Source organism: Balaenoptera physalus (genome assembly GCF_965194825.1).
Source record: "Balaenoptera physalus genome assembly, chromosome: 2".
In the NCBI taxonomy this organism is placed as follows: domain Eukaryota; kingdom Metazoa; phylum Chordata; class Mammalia; order Artiodactyla; family Balaenopteridae; genus Balaenoptera; species Balaenoptera physalus.
Window position 1 is genome coordinate 108,642,439 of NC_138883.1, and position 16,332 is coordinate 108,658,770.

Consider the following 16,332-nt stretch of genomic DNA (forward strand, 5'->3'; position numbering starts at 1 on the left):
ATATTGCCCTGAGCAATAATTTTATCTGGTTTTGAAATACACCAACAATGAAATTATGCTTAATGCAAGTTTAAATTCAAATGAGGTCAATGGCCTTAACTAAATCCTAAAGGATTAAATACTTAAAAATTGAAACGATTGGGAATCCTTGCCTTGAAAAAACAGATATTTCAAAATAAGTTATGAAAATATTCACTGAGCTTGTCAGAAAAAGTCTGCATATTAATATAAGACACAAGCCCCCCATATAACTTCATGAGCTAAAATGAAACGAAGATTTAAAGTCATAAGAAGTGCTGAAGGGGGAGGATTTTAGAAAGAATTATAGAATATTTTATTACATTTCTTTTTAGGCTAGGCATTATCAGAGAATTCATTTCACAACTTTAAAAAGGGGTGTATTGTACTGGATATTAAAAACTAAAGAAGAAATGAAAATATAAACCCATATTAAGAGACAGAAAAGATTTAAAAGTCCATTTCTATTGAATGCATTACTTTAAATCAATTTATATTAAAGTGAACATTCTAGTTTATATCTCTTATATAAGATAAAATTATTTTATCAACATGTTTATTTCAGAATAAACTTATTTTAATTTTTAGTTTCTTCTTTTCAGCAACTTTATATTAAAATTATTTCCTTATTTTCATAAAAACATCATTCAAGTCAAAACGTGTCATGTCCAGGGTAAGAGAGTGTCATGGACATATATACACTACCAAATGTAAAATAGATAGCTAGTGGGAAGCAGCCGCATAGCACAGGGAGATCAGCTCGGTGCTTTGTGACCACCTAGAGGGGTGGGATGGGGAGGGTGGGAGGAAGGGAGATGCAAGAGGGAAGAGAAATGGGAACATACTGTATATGTATAACTGATTCACTTTGTTATAAAGCAGAAGCTAACACACCATTGTAAGGCAATTATACTTCAATAAAGATGTTTAAAAAAAAACAAAACAAAAAAAAAACGTGTCATGTCATTCTGTTAAGGGTGCTTCACAGAAACATAAGCTTGTAACTGAAATGTCCACCTTTTCATCTCTCTCTAGTTATCAACCTTATATACCATTAGAAGCCTCTATGAAGGGATATAACGGGGTTCTTGGGGTACCATTTATAACACATGGAACAGAAATATGGAAATTGGAATTTCACCTTTCACTAAAGCCTTCCTCCATTTCAGCAGCATCAGCTGATGGTATGTCTCCAGGTGACTGCAAATAGCAGGGATCATTTGACTTCCCACCACTGCCTACAACTGCGGCTCCGTGCCTTGAGTCGGCTGTGCTTCCTGACTGGGGCTCCTCCTCATCCTCACGCCCAGGGTGCTCTATCATCCACATGGCAAGGACAGTGATGTTCTGGGCATCAGCCTCTCCTCGAGCACCTGAACAGGGGGAAAAAAAGGTCTAATACTGACTTTCGGCAAAATAATTAGTTATTCATGCTATCAGTTTAAGACTGTCTGCTATGTTGCCACTGTAATTGAATCTTGTGTTAAAAATCTTACCAACCTTTATGGCCTCTTAAAAAACATACTGCCTTTAATAAAGATGGTGCTTCTCATAACCGCATATAATGATACATAAAAAGTTATAGTAAGAAAAAGAAATAAAAGGAATACAAATTGGAAAAGAAGTAAAACTGTCACTGTTTGCAGATGACATGATACTATACATAGAAAATCCTAAAGACGCCACCAGAAAACTACTAGAACTAATCAATGAATTTGGTAAGGTTGCAAGACACAAAATTAATGCACAGAAATCTCTTGCATTCCTATACACTAACAATGAAAGATCAGAAAGAGAAATTAAGGAAACAATCCCATTTACCATCACAGCAAAAAGAATAAAATAACTAGGAATAAACCTACCTAAGGAGGCAAAACACCTGTACTCAGAAAACTATAAAACACTGATGAAAGAAATCAAAGATGACACAAACAGATGGAGAGATATACCATGCTCCTGGACTGCAAGAATCAGTATTGTGAAAATGACTATTCTACCCAAAGCAATCTACAGGTTCAATGCAATCCCTATCAAATTACCAATGGCATTTTTCACAGAACTAGAACAAAAAATTTTACAACTTGTATGGAAACACAAAATACCCCAAATAGCCAAAGCAATCTTGAGAAAGAAAACGGAGCTGGAGGAATCAGGCTCCCCAACTACAAAGCTACAGTAATCAAGACAGCAAGGTACTGGCACAAAAACAGAAATGTAGATCAACGGTACAGGATAGAAAGCCCAGAGATAAACCCATGCACCTGTGGTCACCTAATCTATGATAAAGGAGGCAAGAATAAATATTGGAGAAAAGACAGCCTCTTCAGTAAATGGTGCTGGGAAAACTGGACAACTACCTGTAAAAGAATGAAATTAGAACACTCCCTAACACCACACACAAAAATAAACTCAAAATGGATTAAAGACCTAAATGTAGGACCGGACACGATAAAACTCTTAGAGGAAAACATAGGAAAAACACTCTTTGACATAAATCACATCAAGATCTTTTATGACCCACCTCCTAGGGTAATGAAAATGAAAACAAAAGTAAGCAAATGGGACCTAATGAACCTTAAAAGCTTTTGCACAGCAAAGGAAACCATAAACAAGATGAAAAGACAGCCCACACATTGGGAGAAAATATTTGCAAATAAAGCAACGGACAAAGGATTAATCTCCAAAGTATACAAACAGCTCATGCAGCTCCAATATCAAAAAAACAAACAACCCAATCAAAAAGTGGCTGGAAGACCGAAGTAGACATTTCACCAAAGAAACATACAGATGGCCAAGAGGCACATGAAAAGATGCTCAACATCACTAATCATTAGAGAAATGCAAATCAAAACTACAGTGAGGTATCACCTCACACCAGTCAGAATGGCCATCATCAAAAAGTCTACAAACAATAAATGCTGGAGAGGGTGTGGAGAAAAGGGAACCCTCCTGCACTGTTGGTGGGAATGTAAATTGATACAGCCACTATGGAGAACAGTACGGAGGTTCCTTAAAAAACTAAAAATAGAATTACCATATGATCCAGCAATCCCACTACTGGGCATATACCCTGAGAAAACCATAATTCAAAAAGACGCATGTATTCCAATGTTCATTGCAGCACTATTTACAATAGCCAGGACGTGGAAGCAACCTAAATGTCCACTGACAGAGGAATGGATAAGAAGATGTGGTACATATATATAAAGGAATATTACTCAGCCATAAAAAGAAATGAGGGTGGGATAGGGAGGGTGGGAGGGAGGGAGATGCAAGAGGGAAGAGATATGGGAACATATGTATATGTATAACTGATTCACTTTGTTATAAAGCAGAAAATAACACACCATTGTAAAGCAATTATACTCCAATAAAGATGTTAAAAAAAAAAAAAAGAAATGAAATTGGGTCATTTGTAGAGATGTGGATGGACCTAGAGTCTGTCATACAGAGTGAAGTAAGTCAAAAAGAGAAAAACAAATATCAAATATTAATGCATATATGTGGAATCTAGAAAAATGGTACAGATGAACCTGTTTGCAGGGCAGGAATAGAAACACAGACGTAGAGAATGGACATGTGGACACAGGGGGAAGAGGAGGGTGAGATGAACTGGGAGATTAGGTTTGACATAAATACACTACCATGTGTAAAATAGATAGCTACTGGGAACCTGCTGTACAGCACAGGGAGCTCAGCTCGGTGCTCCATGATGACCTAGATGGGTGGGATGGGGAGAGGGGGGAGGTCCAGCAGGGAGGGGATATATGTATACATATAGCTGATTCACTTCACTGTACAGCAGAAACTAACACAACATTGTAAAGCAATTATACTCCAATTAAAAAAACATTAAAAAAAAATTATACTACCTGTGGCTTCCATGGCTTTTGCAATCTGCCGGAGAGAGAACCCCATTTCCAACAAGGGTACTGCAATTGCTGGAGGAGGAGGAGAAGTTGAAAGTCTACTGCTTGGGTCTGACAAGGCTGAGACAAAAGAAAGAGAAGTCCTAAATATCACTATATGCCATGAGTAAAAAGTATTCTTATAGTAACCATAATTCCCAATTTTCTTAATAGTATCCAAATATAATGAAATGTTACTCTACTAAGAATTCTCTAATAACTAAATGTGATTAAATTTGATATAGCTTTTTAAGGTTTTTCTTAAAGATAAACTAGCTATTATGAAACAAACATGCTGAAAAAAATGTTTAATGTTTTCCTTTTTTTTTTTTTTTTTTTTTTAAGAATTATTTATTTATTTATTTTTGGCTGTGTTGGGTCTTCGTTTCTGTGCGAGGGCTTTTCTCTAGTTGTGGCAAGCGGGAGCCACTCTTCATCGCGGTGCGCGGGCCTCTCACTATCGCGGCCTCTCTCGTTGTGGAGCACAGGCTCCAGATGCGCAGGCTCAGTAGTGTGGCTCACGGGCCCAGCTGCTCCGCGGCATGTGGGATCCTCCCAGACCAGGGTTCGAACCCGTGTCCCCTGCACTGGCAGGCAAATTCTCAACCACTGCGCCACCAGGGAAGCCCCCTAATGTTTTCCTTTTTAAAAATAGTTTCCTACTTACAAAAAATTTCAAGCTTTACAAAAATTTGTAAGAATAGTACAAAGAATTCTTTTACCCCCAAACCACTGGAGAGTAAGTAGCAGACATAATGCTCCATCCTCCCTGAATACACTAATATATTACTCTTACAAATAACATTCTCCTGTATAACTACAACGTAACTATCAAAGTCAGGAAATCAACAGTTATCATGTAATCCAGATTCCATTCTAGTTTCAAGGAAAGTCCTGATAATGTTCTTTAGAGCAAAGGATCCAATCCAGGATCATCTTTACATTTAGTTTTCATCTCTCTTCAGTCTCCTTCACTTTAATACTTTGAAGATTCCAGGCCAGTTATAGGGTAGAAAGTCCCTCAATCTGATGTCTGCTGTTTCCTCATGATTAGACTCAGGTTGTGCATTTTGGCAGGAGTAGCACAAAACTGATGTTGCCTTCTTCTTACTGCATTCTATTAGATGGTTCATGATTTCATGTTGTCCCATTACTGATGATGTTAACTTTGATCACTTGAGTTAAGCTGGTATCTGCCAGGTTTCTCCACTGTAAAGGTACTCTTTTTTCTTTTCTTTGTAATTAATAAGTATTTGTGGGAAAACACTATGAGAATAGGTAAATATCTCATTCTTCATCAGTTTCACTCTGCATCCATTTATGCTTATTGGCTGAATTAATTATCATTACGATGGTTGACAAATGATGGGTTTTTTTAAGTCCATCATTGCTTTCAGATTCATCAGTTGGTATTCCACTCTAAAGCAAAGCTTCTCCTTTCTCCATCAGTGTAGGGTTATGATTCTCATTGCATTCATGAGTTATTATCTGTTATTGTAATTATTATTTATTTTTATGCCCCAAATCTCCCAGATTTGGCCAGTGGATGCCCCTTCACTCTGATTTCTATATCCTTCAAGCCTGTGCCCATCATTCTCTGAGTACTTTGTCACTTTATGGCACAAGCTATTCTAGGCTCATCTCATACTGAGACCTGAAATCAGCCATTTCTCTCTCAGAAGATCAAGGTTCCTTCTAGTAGAGAATGGTATTTAAAAGATAGGATCTTGGCACTAGGTGTGTGTATTGCTACTGAAGCATCACTGCCCCAATGCCCTCTCAGTGGACAGCTGCTAGTGGAGGCCCTCTTCACCCTATATGGTTCTGACACCTAGTGCCAGGCCATATGGACACTTCTTTGTCCCACTTGGACTCCAAAACCTTATACCAGGCCACTCCCCACACACGAGGTGTTTTTTTTCACCCCAATCTGGCTCTGACGACCCACTCTGGACTACCATGCCACGCACCTCCCATACTCTGCTGGCATGAATGCCTCCCTAGCTTGGCCCCACTTAATGGCTTTCAAATTGAATTAGTAAGGAAGAAGGGAAGGAGGGAAAGAGGGAAGGATGGAGGGAGGGAAGACTATAACTCTCATTTTTGCTTTAAAAAATGTCATTACTGCTACAGTGGTGATAGCCCTGATATATCTGGTGGACTTCTCCTTCTTGCCATGGTAGAGTAACAGAGACTAGATTTACCCTCACCTTAAACAACTAAAAAAACAGACAAAAATTATCAAACAACAGTCTGCAGATATTGGACAATAGGTAGTGCAGGACAGTGATCCCTGAGAGAAGGGAATCAAATGAGGCAAGGTGTACAACTGCCTTAGCTTACTGCCTGGAAAGAATTTCCCAAACTGCAGGTCAGGGAGGGTAAATTCAAGCCAAACTCAGTGGTCTATCTGAATGGCGGAGACAGAGTAGAGAGTTCAAAAGTGGCTAGAATTCACAGGGCAGAATCTAGAAAGGGGAGATCTGTATGGAAAGAGGAGAGCTACACAGATAGAGAACTCCAGAAATGTGCAGAAGGTCCTCTTCCCCTCAAGTCCTCAGCTGATGCTAATACAGCAACTATCCAAAGCTAGGGAAAGAATCACCAAGAAGCAGCAGGCAGAACAATCCTTAGAGCTCACATAGGGTTGGGAAGTTTGTGTTACAACAAGCCAGAATGAAAAAACTTTGTAATGCATAATGTATTAGATAGAATACTAAACAAACTAAAGGCTGTTCTGGTCCCACCTAACAAAGCTTAAAAGGAAGCCTTGAAAGAATCAAATTGTTTTCAAGTTACTTAACTGAATTCTAGAACAAAGTTTAAGTGTAATACAATTAACGAAATACAAAATATCCAGCACCCAACTAGGTAAAATTCACAATGTCTGGTATCCAATAAAAAATTACCAAACATGCAAAGAAACAAGAAAACACAATTCAAAAATGAGGAGAAAAATTAATTAATAGAAACAGATCTAGAAATAATTGATAAATTAAGTACCAGAGACATTAAAACAGATACTATAAATACACTTGATTCTCGTTATTTGTGGATTCCCTGTCAATTAATCTACTCCTTTAAGTTAATTTGTAACTCCAAAATCAATACTCATGGCACTTTCACAGTCATTCACACGCACAGGGTGACCAAAAAATTTAGTCTTCTGATGCAACTGTTCCCAGCTGAGGTCAAACAAGGTGATGCTCTGTATTCTTGTTTCAGCTCTCAGACTATAACAAGTGTCCTTTCATGCTATTTAGTGTTACTTCTTTTGCATTTTTTGCGCTTTTTGTTGGTGATTTCATTGTTTAAAACGGCCCCCAAGTATAGTGCTGAAATGCTGTCTAGTGTTCCTAAGTCCAAGAAGGCTAAAATGTGCCTTATGGAGAAAATATAAGTGTTAAGCTTCACGCAGGCATGAGTTAATAGTGTTGCTGGCCATGAGTTCAATGTTAATGAATCAACAATACATATTAAATATGGTGTCTTTAAATTGAAACACACATTAAAATAAGGTTATATATTGATCAGTTGACAAAGTGTGACCAGAAGCTGACAGAAACCTAGCCCTGTATTTTCCCTAGGGAACAATGGCTCAGTTTTCACCAATTCTGTGTTCACAGAATATAACTGTTTTAATAATGAGAACTGTTATTCCATGTATTCTGTAAGGTAGAGGAAAGACTGAGTATGTTAAAAAAGACATGGGAGATTAAAAAAAAAAAGACATACACAGAACTTCTAGAAAACTACAATATCTGAAGGGAAACATACACTGGATGGGATTAAGAGCAGATTAGACACTGCAGAAGAAAATATTAGTGACCAGAAGACACAACAATAAAAATTATCCAAAATCAAACACAGACAGGAAAAACAATTTAAAACAAAAAAAGAGCAGAGCGTCAGTGATCGTGATCTGTGGGATAACTGCAAGTGGCTTAATATACATGTAACTGGAGACACTGAAATGGAGGAGTAGTGGAACAGAAAAAAATCCGAAAAAAATAATGAATGAAAAATTTCCAAATTTAATGACGACTTTAAACCCACAGATCCAAAAACCTCAATAAACCCCAAGCACAAGAAACATGAAAAAAACTACACCAGGGCAGATCACAATCAAATTGCTTAAGCCCAGTGATAAAAAGAAAAATCTTAAAAGCAGCCAGAGAGAAAGGCATATTACATCAACATTAGAAAGACAGAAGACTTATCACTGGAAACAATGCAAATCAGAAGACAGTAGAGCAACACCTTAAAGTACTGAAGAAAAAGAAAAAACAACTGTCAATATAGAATTCTATTCCCAGTGAAAATATTTGTTCAAAAAATTAAGGTGAAATAGACTCTTTGGGACATATAAGAGCCAAAAGAATTCATCACTAGCAGATCACTACAAGAAATGTTAAAGGAAGTCTTTAAAGCAGAAGGAAATGATACCAGATGCAAATATGGATATACATAAAAGAATAAAGAATCTCAGAACTAGAAAATATGTGAGTGAATAAAAAATACATACTTTAGTTTTTTAAAATATCTTTAAAAGATAATTGGCTGTATACAGCAAAAATAATAATGTATTATGGGGCTTTATAAGATTCATAGAAGTTAAATTTATAATAACAAAAGTACAAAGGCTGCGAAGGGGAAATGAAAGCATACTATTGTTAGATTCTTTTATTATACATGAAGTGGTATAACATTACTTGAAAGTAGACTGTGATAATTAAGAATGTATACTATAAACCTGAAAGTAATCTCTAAAAACACAATAGCAAGTATAGCTAATAAGCCAACAAAGGAGATAAAATGGAATTTTAAAAATACTCACTTAATTCAAAGGAGATAGAAAAAGAGGAAAAAGGAAACAAAGAACTGATGAGATGAAAAAAAAGATGGTAGATTTAAACCCAGCTATAACAATAATCACAATAAAGGTAAATGGTCTAAACATCCCAATTAAAAGGTAGAGAATGTAAGGCTGAATTTTAAAAGCTGGACCCAACTATAGGCTACCTTTAAGAAATCCACTTTAAATACAAAGACCCAAATAAGTTAAAGGTTAAATGATGGGAGAAGATATACGATTATAAAACAAATAAAAAAATCAGAAGTGGCTATATTTATACCAGATAAAGCAGATTTAAGGGCAAACAGTATTAACACGGATAAAGAGAGTCATTTCATAACAATAAAGAGGTCAATTCATTAAGAAGATATAAGAATGCTAAATGTTTATGGACCTAAAAACAGAGCTTTAAAGTACATGAAACAAAAACTAATAAATGAAAGGGGAAATAGACAAATCCACAATTATAGAGATTTCAACACCACTCCCACAGTAATTGATAGAATAGGTAAATGAAAAATAAGTAAGGATAAAGAAGACTTGGACAACACTATCAATCAACTTGACCTAACCAACAATTTCTAGAACATACTACTCAACAGTAGCACATACACATTTTTTCCAAGTGTAAATGGAATAGTTATAAAAACAGACCGTATTCTGGGCCATAAAACAAGTTTCAGAAATAGAGTCACAGATGTAAAAAACAAACTTATGGTTACCAGGGGGAAAAAGGGGAAAAGGGATAAAGTGAGAGATTGGGATTGACATATAAACACTACTATATGTAAAACAGATAACTAATAAGAACCTACTGTATAGCACAGGGAACTCTACTCAATTCTCTGTAATGACCTATATGGGAAAAGAATCTAACAAAGAGTGGATATATGTATATGTATAACTGATTCGCTTTGCTGTACATCTGAAACTAACACAACATTGTAAATCAACTATACTCCAATAAACATTTTTTTTAAATGAATAAGCTTAAAATAGTGAATTGAGCATAAGCATTTAGTTCTACTAATTCCTGAAAACCCATTAAAATGGCAGTAAAGGAAATATTTTAAATGCAGAAATCCATAAGGACAGAGAGAACAGGAAAACTGCAATAAAATTTTAGAAGTTAGAAAGCCAATGGGCAAACATAAATTGCCTCAGTGGTCCTGAGAAAACTGAATCCTACAATAGCAATGAGGAAAAGTCAAAACAACAGAACTTATTCCTCAGAATCTCAAAATGTTCAGAAATGGGTGGCAGCAGATACTTCTGGAAACGAAAGTGACGCAAAAAAATAGGACTGATTGAGAGTCTAAGAAGCAATTAGAAAATGGTACAACCATTATGGGAAACCATAGGCAGTTTCTAATAAAGTTAAATATCTACCACCAAAAAACAAATAAATAAAAATAAAATAAAATAATTCAAATTATACAAGATATGTATAGAAAGATACCTGGAAAATCCCCTAGTATTAGGAAGCGAAATAACATACTTCCAAATAACCCATATGTCAAAGAAGATATCAATGGTAAACTAGAAAGTACTTTAAACTGAATGAAAATGAAAACATAGCATTTCAAAATGTCTGGATTGCAGCCACATCAGTGCTTAGAGGGAAATTCACAGCATTAAAAATGTCTATTTTAGAAAAGAAGAAAGGTCTAATATGACTGATGTACAGTACATTACTTCTCTCTTAAATAGCCATAATTCAATCTACAGCTTCAAAAGAGAGAAGACAGCTCAGTTTGATGGGGCAGATCCCCCTTAATTAAAATCACTGTTTTACCTTCAGTGAAGACAAAACACAATGCCCACATAATAAAGTCTCACACATACGGAACGTCAAGGTCTGGGTGTCAGAGTGCATGACAGCACACGCACCTGTGCGGTTAGCTGGCCTTGCTGACTGGGAATCAGGAGAAGTTAAGCTTTGCCTCCTTCCTACTTCATCAGAAGGAGAGGTTGGTAATGATGATATTGGAGGAGTCTGTGCACGACGTGTGGGAAGTACAGTGGTAGTTGGGTAACTAGAGAACATTTGCCTTTAAGAAAACAACAATGGTTAGCACAGAAATCCAATTAGAAAATAATATATACATCACAATCTTCTTACAGAAGAATATGAGACCTGGAAAACTATACAAGTTAGCTATAGTTTAATTGGGGAGAGGGAAAAGAGACTCCACAGTTTTAAAAATCGTTACCTCATAGGATGCTTTTACTATAAAAGTAATACCTTTTCATGTGTTCAGCAAAATGAAAGCAACATAGCAGGTGGGGGGAATACAGCAATTAACAAAATAGATTTTAAAAAAATCCCTGCCTTCATTCAGCTTTCCTTCTACTATAATACCAAGGTGACAGGGGTATTTTGGTAGGCATATAGTAGTTAGAGAATAAAGAAGACTTCTGAAGATAGATAACTTATAGTTACTTCAGATACATACATTCGCTATAGCCATGAAATTATTCACATGGATTCAAAGTGAGAATCTATAGGTAAGTTACGGAAAGAAAAGATAAGTGCCCAGTCACCCAACACAAATGAAAAACAGCATATGAATGATATGTCAGCTGTGTAGAGGGGTAAAGGTACAGGAGAAGCAGCCCCTCTCACGCTGAAAAGGCAGACACTGGCTAAAAAATAAGTCCAGGAAGATCCTCACTGAGTGACTGCTCTTTAGATTTGTCCAACAGAACTAATAACTTTTTAAGCATCAAAAAAGCACTGCCAACCCAGTCAAGCAACTGTGATATGATGGTATCCACATAGGGGACAGTTGTTCCCTGATTTTTCTTGTATTAAATGATGTTGAGCCAGGCAGAGACAACTGCAGCTCTACTACAGTCCTAGCCAATAGCAGGAAAATGCAGACTAAGAGGAAAGAAGGAGTCACAGGCCTGGTGAATGTCTCTGGGAGCAAGGGAGCATTATTTTACCACTGAATTCCATGCCTATGGAGTTTGAAAGGCAACAAAGAGTCACAGTGCTACTGATTCTCTGTGGATGCCTTGAATTCTGTAATTGCCAGAAGGATTAAAAACCATATTAGAATATCCTATCACTCTTCTCTTCCTCCTTTCTTGAACAGAAGCACTTCCTGGAACTGTGTTACTTAAGTGAGAGAGCTAAGAGGCAGATGTGTGGGGACCGGCCACTGGTAGCTACTAGGATTAGCGCTCCTTCTGTCTAAGACCAGAGCAGTAATTCTTAATGTGTGAGCTGAAGCTCACTGCATCAGAATCACTGGAGAAACTTAATTCAAATGCAAACTAGGTGCCACACCAGACCTACTGAATGCGACTTGCTGGGGAATACAGCCCCAGATATTTAAAAAGCTTCCCAGGTGGCTCTTGTGCACACCAAAATTTTAGACCCATTACAATAATAGCCACTCTCTCTCCTATTCTCTAAGATGTGTTTACACACTGGAAACAATAATGACCTATCAAATAAGGGAAGGGGGGAAAGAAATAAGAAAAAGGGAGACTAACTATTCTGCTTCCCTTCATTTCACTTAAGCCCTCATTAAGAGAGCTCACAAAAGTCTCTCCCTAAAGATTTTCACTCAAAGGTTTTTATTTTATGTATACATCTGGCAAACTGAAGCAAAAAGAAACTTAAACAGTCTTTGGAATTTATGAGTCTACTAAAATAGGGTTGGCTGAAGAAGATCATAAGACATGCTCTTTCATTTGAAAAGTAGACTTGTTTGACCTTATAGAAAGAATAAAAGTATAGTTAAAGAATTATGCTTAAAAGGAAAACACCAAGAAGAGAAAATCGTTTTCCTGGAGGTAAGCTCTTTCTTGAGGCTCTAATATTCAATATACAAGTATTTACCCTTGGAGGAAAAAAAATATTCAAAAGCTTAGCCAAAAAAAAAAAACACACAAGATCATTTTAAGAAGATAGAGTACTACAGTACCTGATTGTCAGTGGTACTGCTGATTAGATCTGGTACCACCACTAACTGGTTGTGAGACTTTGGGCAAGTTATTAAACTTCTGAGGGACACTTCCAACTTCAGTAAAATGAGTTTGACTATATGATCTCTTGGGTTCCCTCTAGCTCTAGAATGCCTTGACTTAGTTGGACACATTCTTCACAAGAGAACAACTGTGTGTTTAGAACCATAGGCATCAATATGGCAGACATTAAAGGTCAACTTCCCTACCTCAGAAGACTAAGTGGCATCACTCCTGGGGACTCAGATGCAGGCACCGTTTCTGTGTCAGTGACTGGAGTGGTGGCAGTTGTGGTGTCCTCCAGTGAGCTGCTCATAAAGGATGTTGTACTCGAGGCTGATGGGCTAGTGGTAACTGGCGTCTGTGCCTGTTGGGCTTGGTCACTTTCTTCAGCTTGTTGATCAATCTCTATAAACCAAGATTAAGGTTAAGAAAGTAGTAAGGATTTGTTTTTTCAAAAGTGACAAGGGAATGGGAAACTTTTAATTTGGAAAGCTTCTAAATATATTTCATAAGTATCAATTTCTGCAAAAGATTTACAGAAAAAAATGTTCTTATATATATACATCCTGTATGTATTCACTATTGTACTCATTGTTATAGACTCTACAGACAATAATGTAACAAGCCCTTGTAACTACTCATTTCTTATTTTAGAGAAGGTGCTCTTAAAAACAAAGTTTCACTTTTGTTTGTAAGATTTAACCAGAGGTTCTCTAAAGATCATTAAAACTGTGTTTCCTTAGCACTTTGATTTTGATGCCTATCTTTAGTCTTTAAACAAGCAAAGATGAAGATATGTAAATACAAGAATAATAAAAACCTAAACAGAAACTCCATGTTCTAAAAAGGACAGTGCTTCACAAAATAAACTACTCCCAAGAGTTAAAAAAAAGTTAAAAGGTCTAAGGGCTTACAAATATTTGTAATTTTTCTTATCTGGCAAGGGAGCCTACAAATAAACATAATCAACACAGCAGTTGTTACAAATAGAGAGCTAATTCTATTTGGCTTGCTGAATGATGAAGTACTTTTCATAATCATGATCTTAACACTCCTATTTATATGCACCACACACCTCTCTCTTCCTACTTACTATGTAAGCTAAAAAAGGAAGAAGGGGAGTAAGGGAAAAGGTAAAAGAAGAGGAAGAGGAAGGGAAGGAAGAAAAAAAGAATGGAAGCACCATGAAGGCAGGTGACTTTGTTTTGTTCACCGCTGACTCCCCAAAATCTAGAATAGTACCTGGCACACTGTAAGCACTCAGTAAACGTTTACTGAATGAACCTCATTTTTATCTCAGAATTCGTATTATCCCCAAAGGTGAGGATAAAAGATAAAACAAGGTTTTTTACACACAATATATAGTCTATGAAAGTAGTACTTTAAAAAGTCCTTTAAAACGTCTCTGAGAAGTTATCAGAATAATATATATATATTGAATCAGATCAGTAAATACATGAGTACCTTCTGTGGCATGAGTTAAATTTCAGTTTTACGAAATGTAATAATTATTAAGTTCTAATACTTGCATAGGTTTAAAATAGAAAATTATAGGTACAGGCACACCTCGGAGATATTGCGGGTTTCGTTCCAGATCACTGCAATAAAGCAAATATTGCAATAAAGTGACTTTTTGGTTTCCCAGTACATCTAAAAGTTATGTTTACACTATACTGTAGTCTGTTAAGTATGCAATAGCATTATGTCTAAAAAAAAAAAAAAAAGTACATATCTTAATTAAAAAATACTTTATTGCTAAAGAATGCTAACCATCATCTAAGCCTTCAGCAAGTCACAGTAGCAACATCAAAGATCACTGATCACAGATCACCGTAAGAAACATAATAATGATGAAAAAGTTTGAAATACTGTGAGAATTACCAAAATGTGACAGAGACACAAAGCAAGCAAATGCTGTTGGAAAAGTGGCACTGAAAGACGTGCCTAACCCAGGGTTGCCACAAACCTTCAATGTGTAAAAAATGCAGTATCTGCGAAGCGCAATAAAATGAGGTATGCCTGTAGACAGATGATTATTAATATAAAGAAACAGAAAGGAACTGTTTTCCTTACAAAGGAAATATGAAAATTGCTTTGGCCAAAAAAAAAAAAAAAAACTTATAAGTCTTTAATAGAATATATCACTTCTGACAATTATGAATAATTTCAACAGCACGGAGCAAAAATTTAAAAAATCAGATAACTCACCTTGCTTAATTTTGCCCCCAAACTGGTCTTCCAAAAGCCCATGGACCACTAACTTATAGATCATGGCTTGAGCTCGTTCCAGATCTGCTAATCCCAGTGCTCTCTTTATGGGTGACCGCATGACTGCTCGTTTCACCATGTGGCGCATCAAGAACTGAAGGGCTGCACGCATCTCCACGTCTTCATGAACAACTGGAGAGCTCGCACAGTCTGAGTTGTGGCCATTTTCAGCCAGAACTTTTGGTATCAGCAACAGTTCAGCATATTTACTACAGCCAAGAAGAGCACTAAGTGATTTCATAGCACCGAGGTAGAGATAGGACAGCTGGACTGCTCTGATTTCTGACTGGGCTATGTCATGGTTTTTGGATATGTGTTCGTGATTTTTTCTTTTTCCTTCTGTTATTTGATGTTGGGATTCCACACCTGGCACTGTTGAATCTAAAGAAAATGAAGCTATTTCGTTTTCTGATTTGGAGCTTGTGGTACCCTGACTTTTAACATCATCAGATGTTAAGCCTGTTCGTGTATCTAAAGCAGATTCACTCTCAATTTTCTGCTCAACATCCCCTTTCTCCTCAGACTCATGTCGGTGTTTCTTTTCATGTCGCTTGGTGCTCTGTTTGCCCATGTCTTCGTGAATGCCAGTCAGATATGTGAGGTCCAGCAACACAGAAGCCGTCAGGCCTCGAAATCGTGCCACGTCAAAAGGAAGCGGTTCACAGGGTTCCAGATTATACAATGGAGTATCACTAGGCGACCAAAAAGTTGGGAAGCTTTAATAAAGATCAGAATGACACAGGAAGAAGCAAGTGAGGGATAGACAAGAGGAAGGTACAGAAAATAATGTAGACAAAATAAGATGTATCATGTACACAGTACAGAGAATAATTTGCACAAACTAGAGAACTCATTACAACAGAAAAATGAAATCTATTATGAGAAAATGGGGAGATGTGATGTTAAACGCAAAAGCAATGAGATGTTCACGTGCTTTCGAATAAGAATATTCATTATTATATAATATAAGCCAGGAACTGGCAAAATTTCTGTAAAGAGCCAAACAGTAAATATTTTAGGACTTGGAGGCCACATGGTCTCTGTTGCAACCTTTCAACCTGCCATCATAGTGTGAGAGCAGCCCCTGATATACCTGAATGAATGTGTGTGGCTATGTAACTTTATTTACAAAAAGAGGAGCTGGGCCAGGTGTAGTATGCCCATCCCTGATGTAAGCTATTTGGAAAGTTTGCATAATAAATCTAGTTTATTATATGGGTAATGGCCATTTATAACCTGTTCCAGATAAGACTTTGTTTCATTCAAAAAAATTACTTTGTAGTCTTCAATAAATGCTTCTAA

General features: G+C 36.7%; 1 protein-coding gene across 1 annotated transcript in view; it reads right to left on the minus strand.

Moving 5' to 3' along the window:
• The window catches only part of HERC1 (HECT and RLD domain containing E3 ubiquitin protein ligase family member 1), a 214,066-nt gene that overhangs the window by 58,534 nt on the left and 139,200 nt on the right, over positions 1-16,332 (minus strand). Inside the window, exons 38-42 of the mRNA XM_082449135.1 lie at positions 14,971-15,746; positions 12,969-13,167; positions 10,672-10,832; positions 3,891-4,007; positions 1,160-1,391 (exon numbers count right to left, since the gene is read on the minus strand). Of these exons, the coding sequence (XP_082305261.1) occupies positions 1,160-1,391; positions 3,891-4,007; positions 10,672-10,832; positions 12,969-13,167; positions 14,971-15,746 (1,485 nt within the window). The remainder of the gene's footprint in view (positions 1-1,159; positions 1,392-3,890; positions 4,008-10,671; positions 10,833-12,968; positions 13,168-14,970; positions 15,747-16,332) is intronic.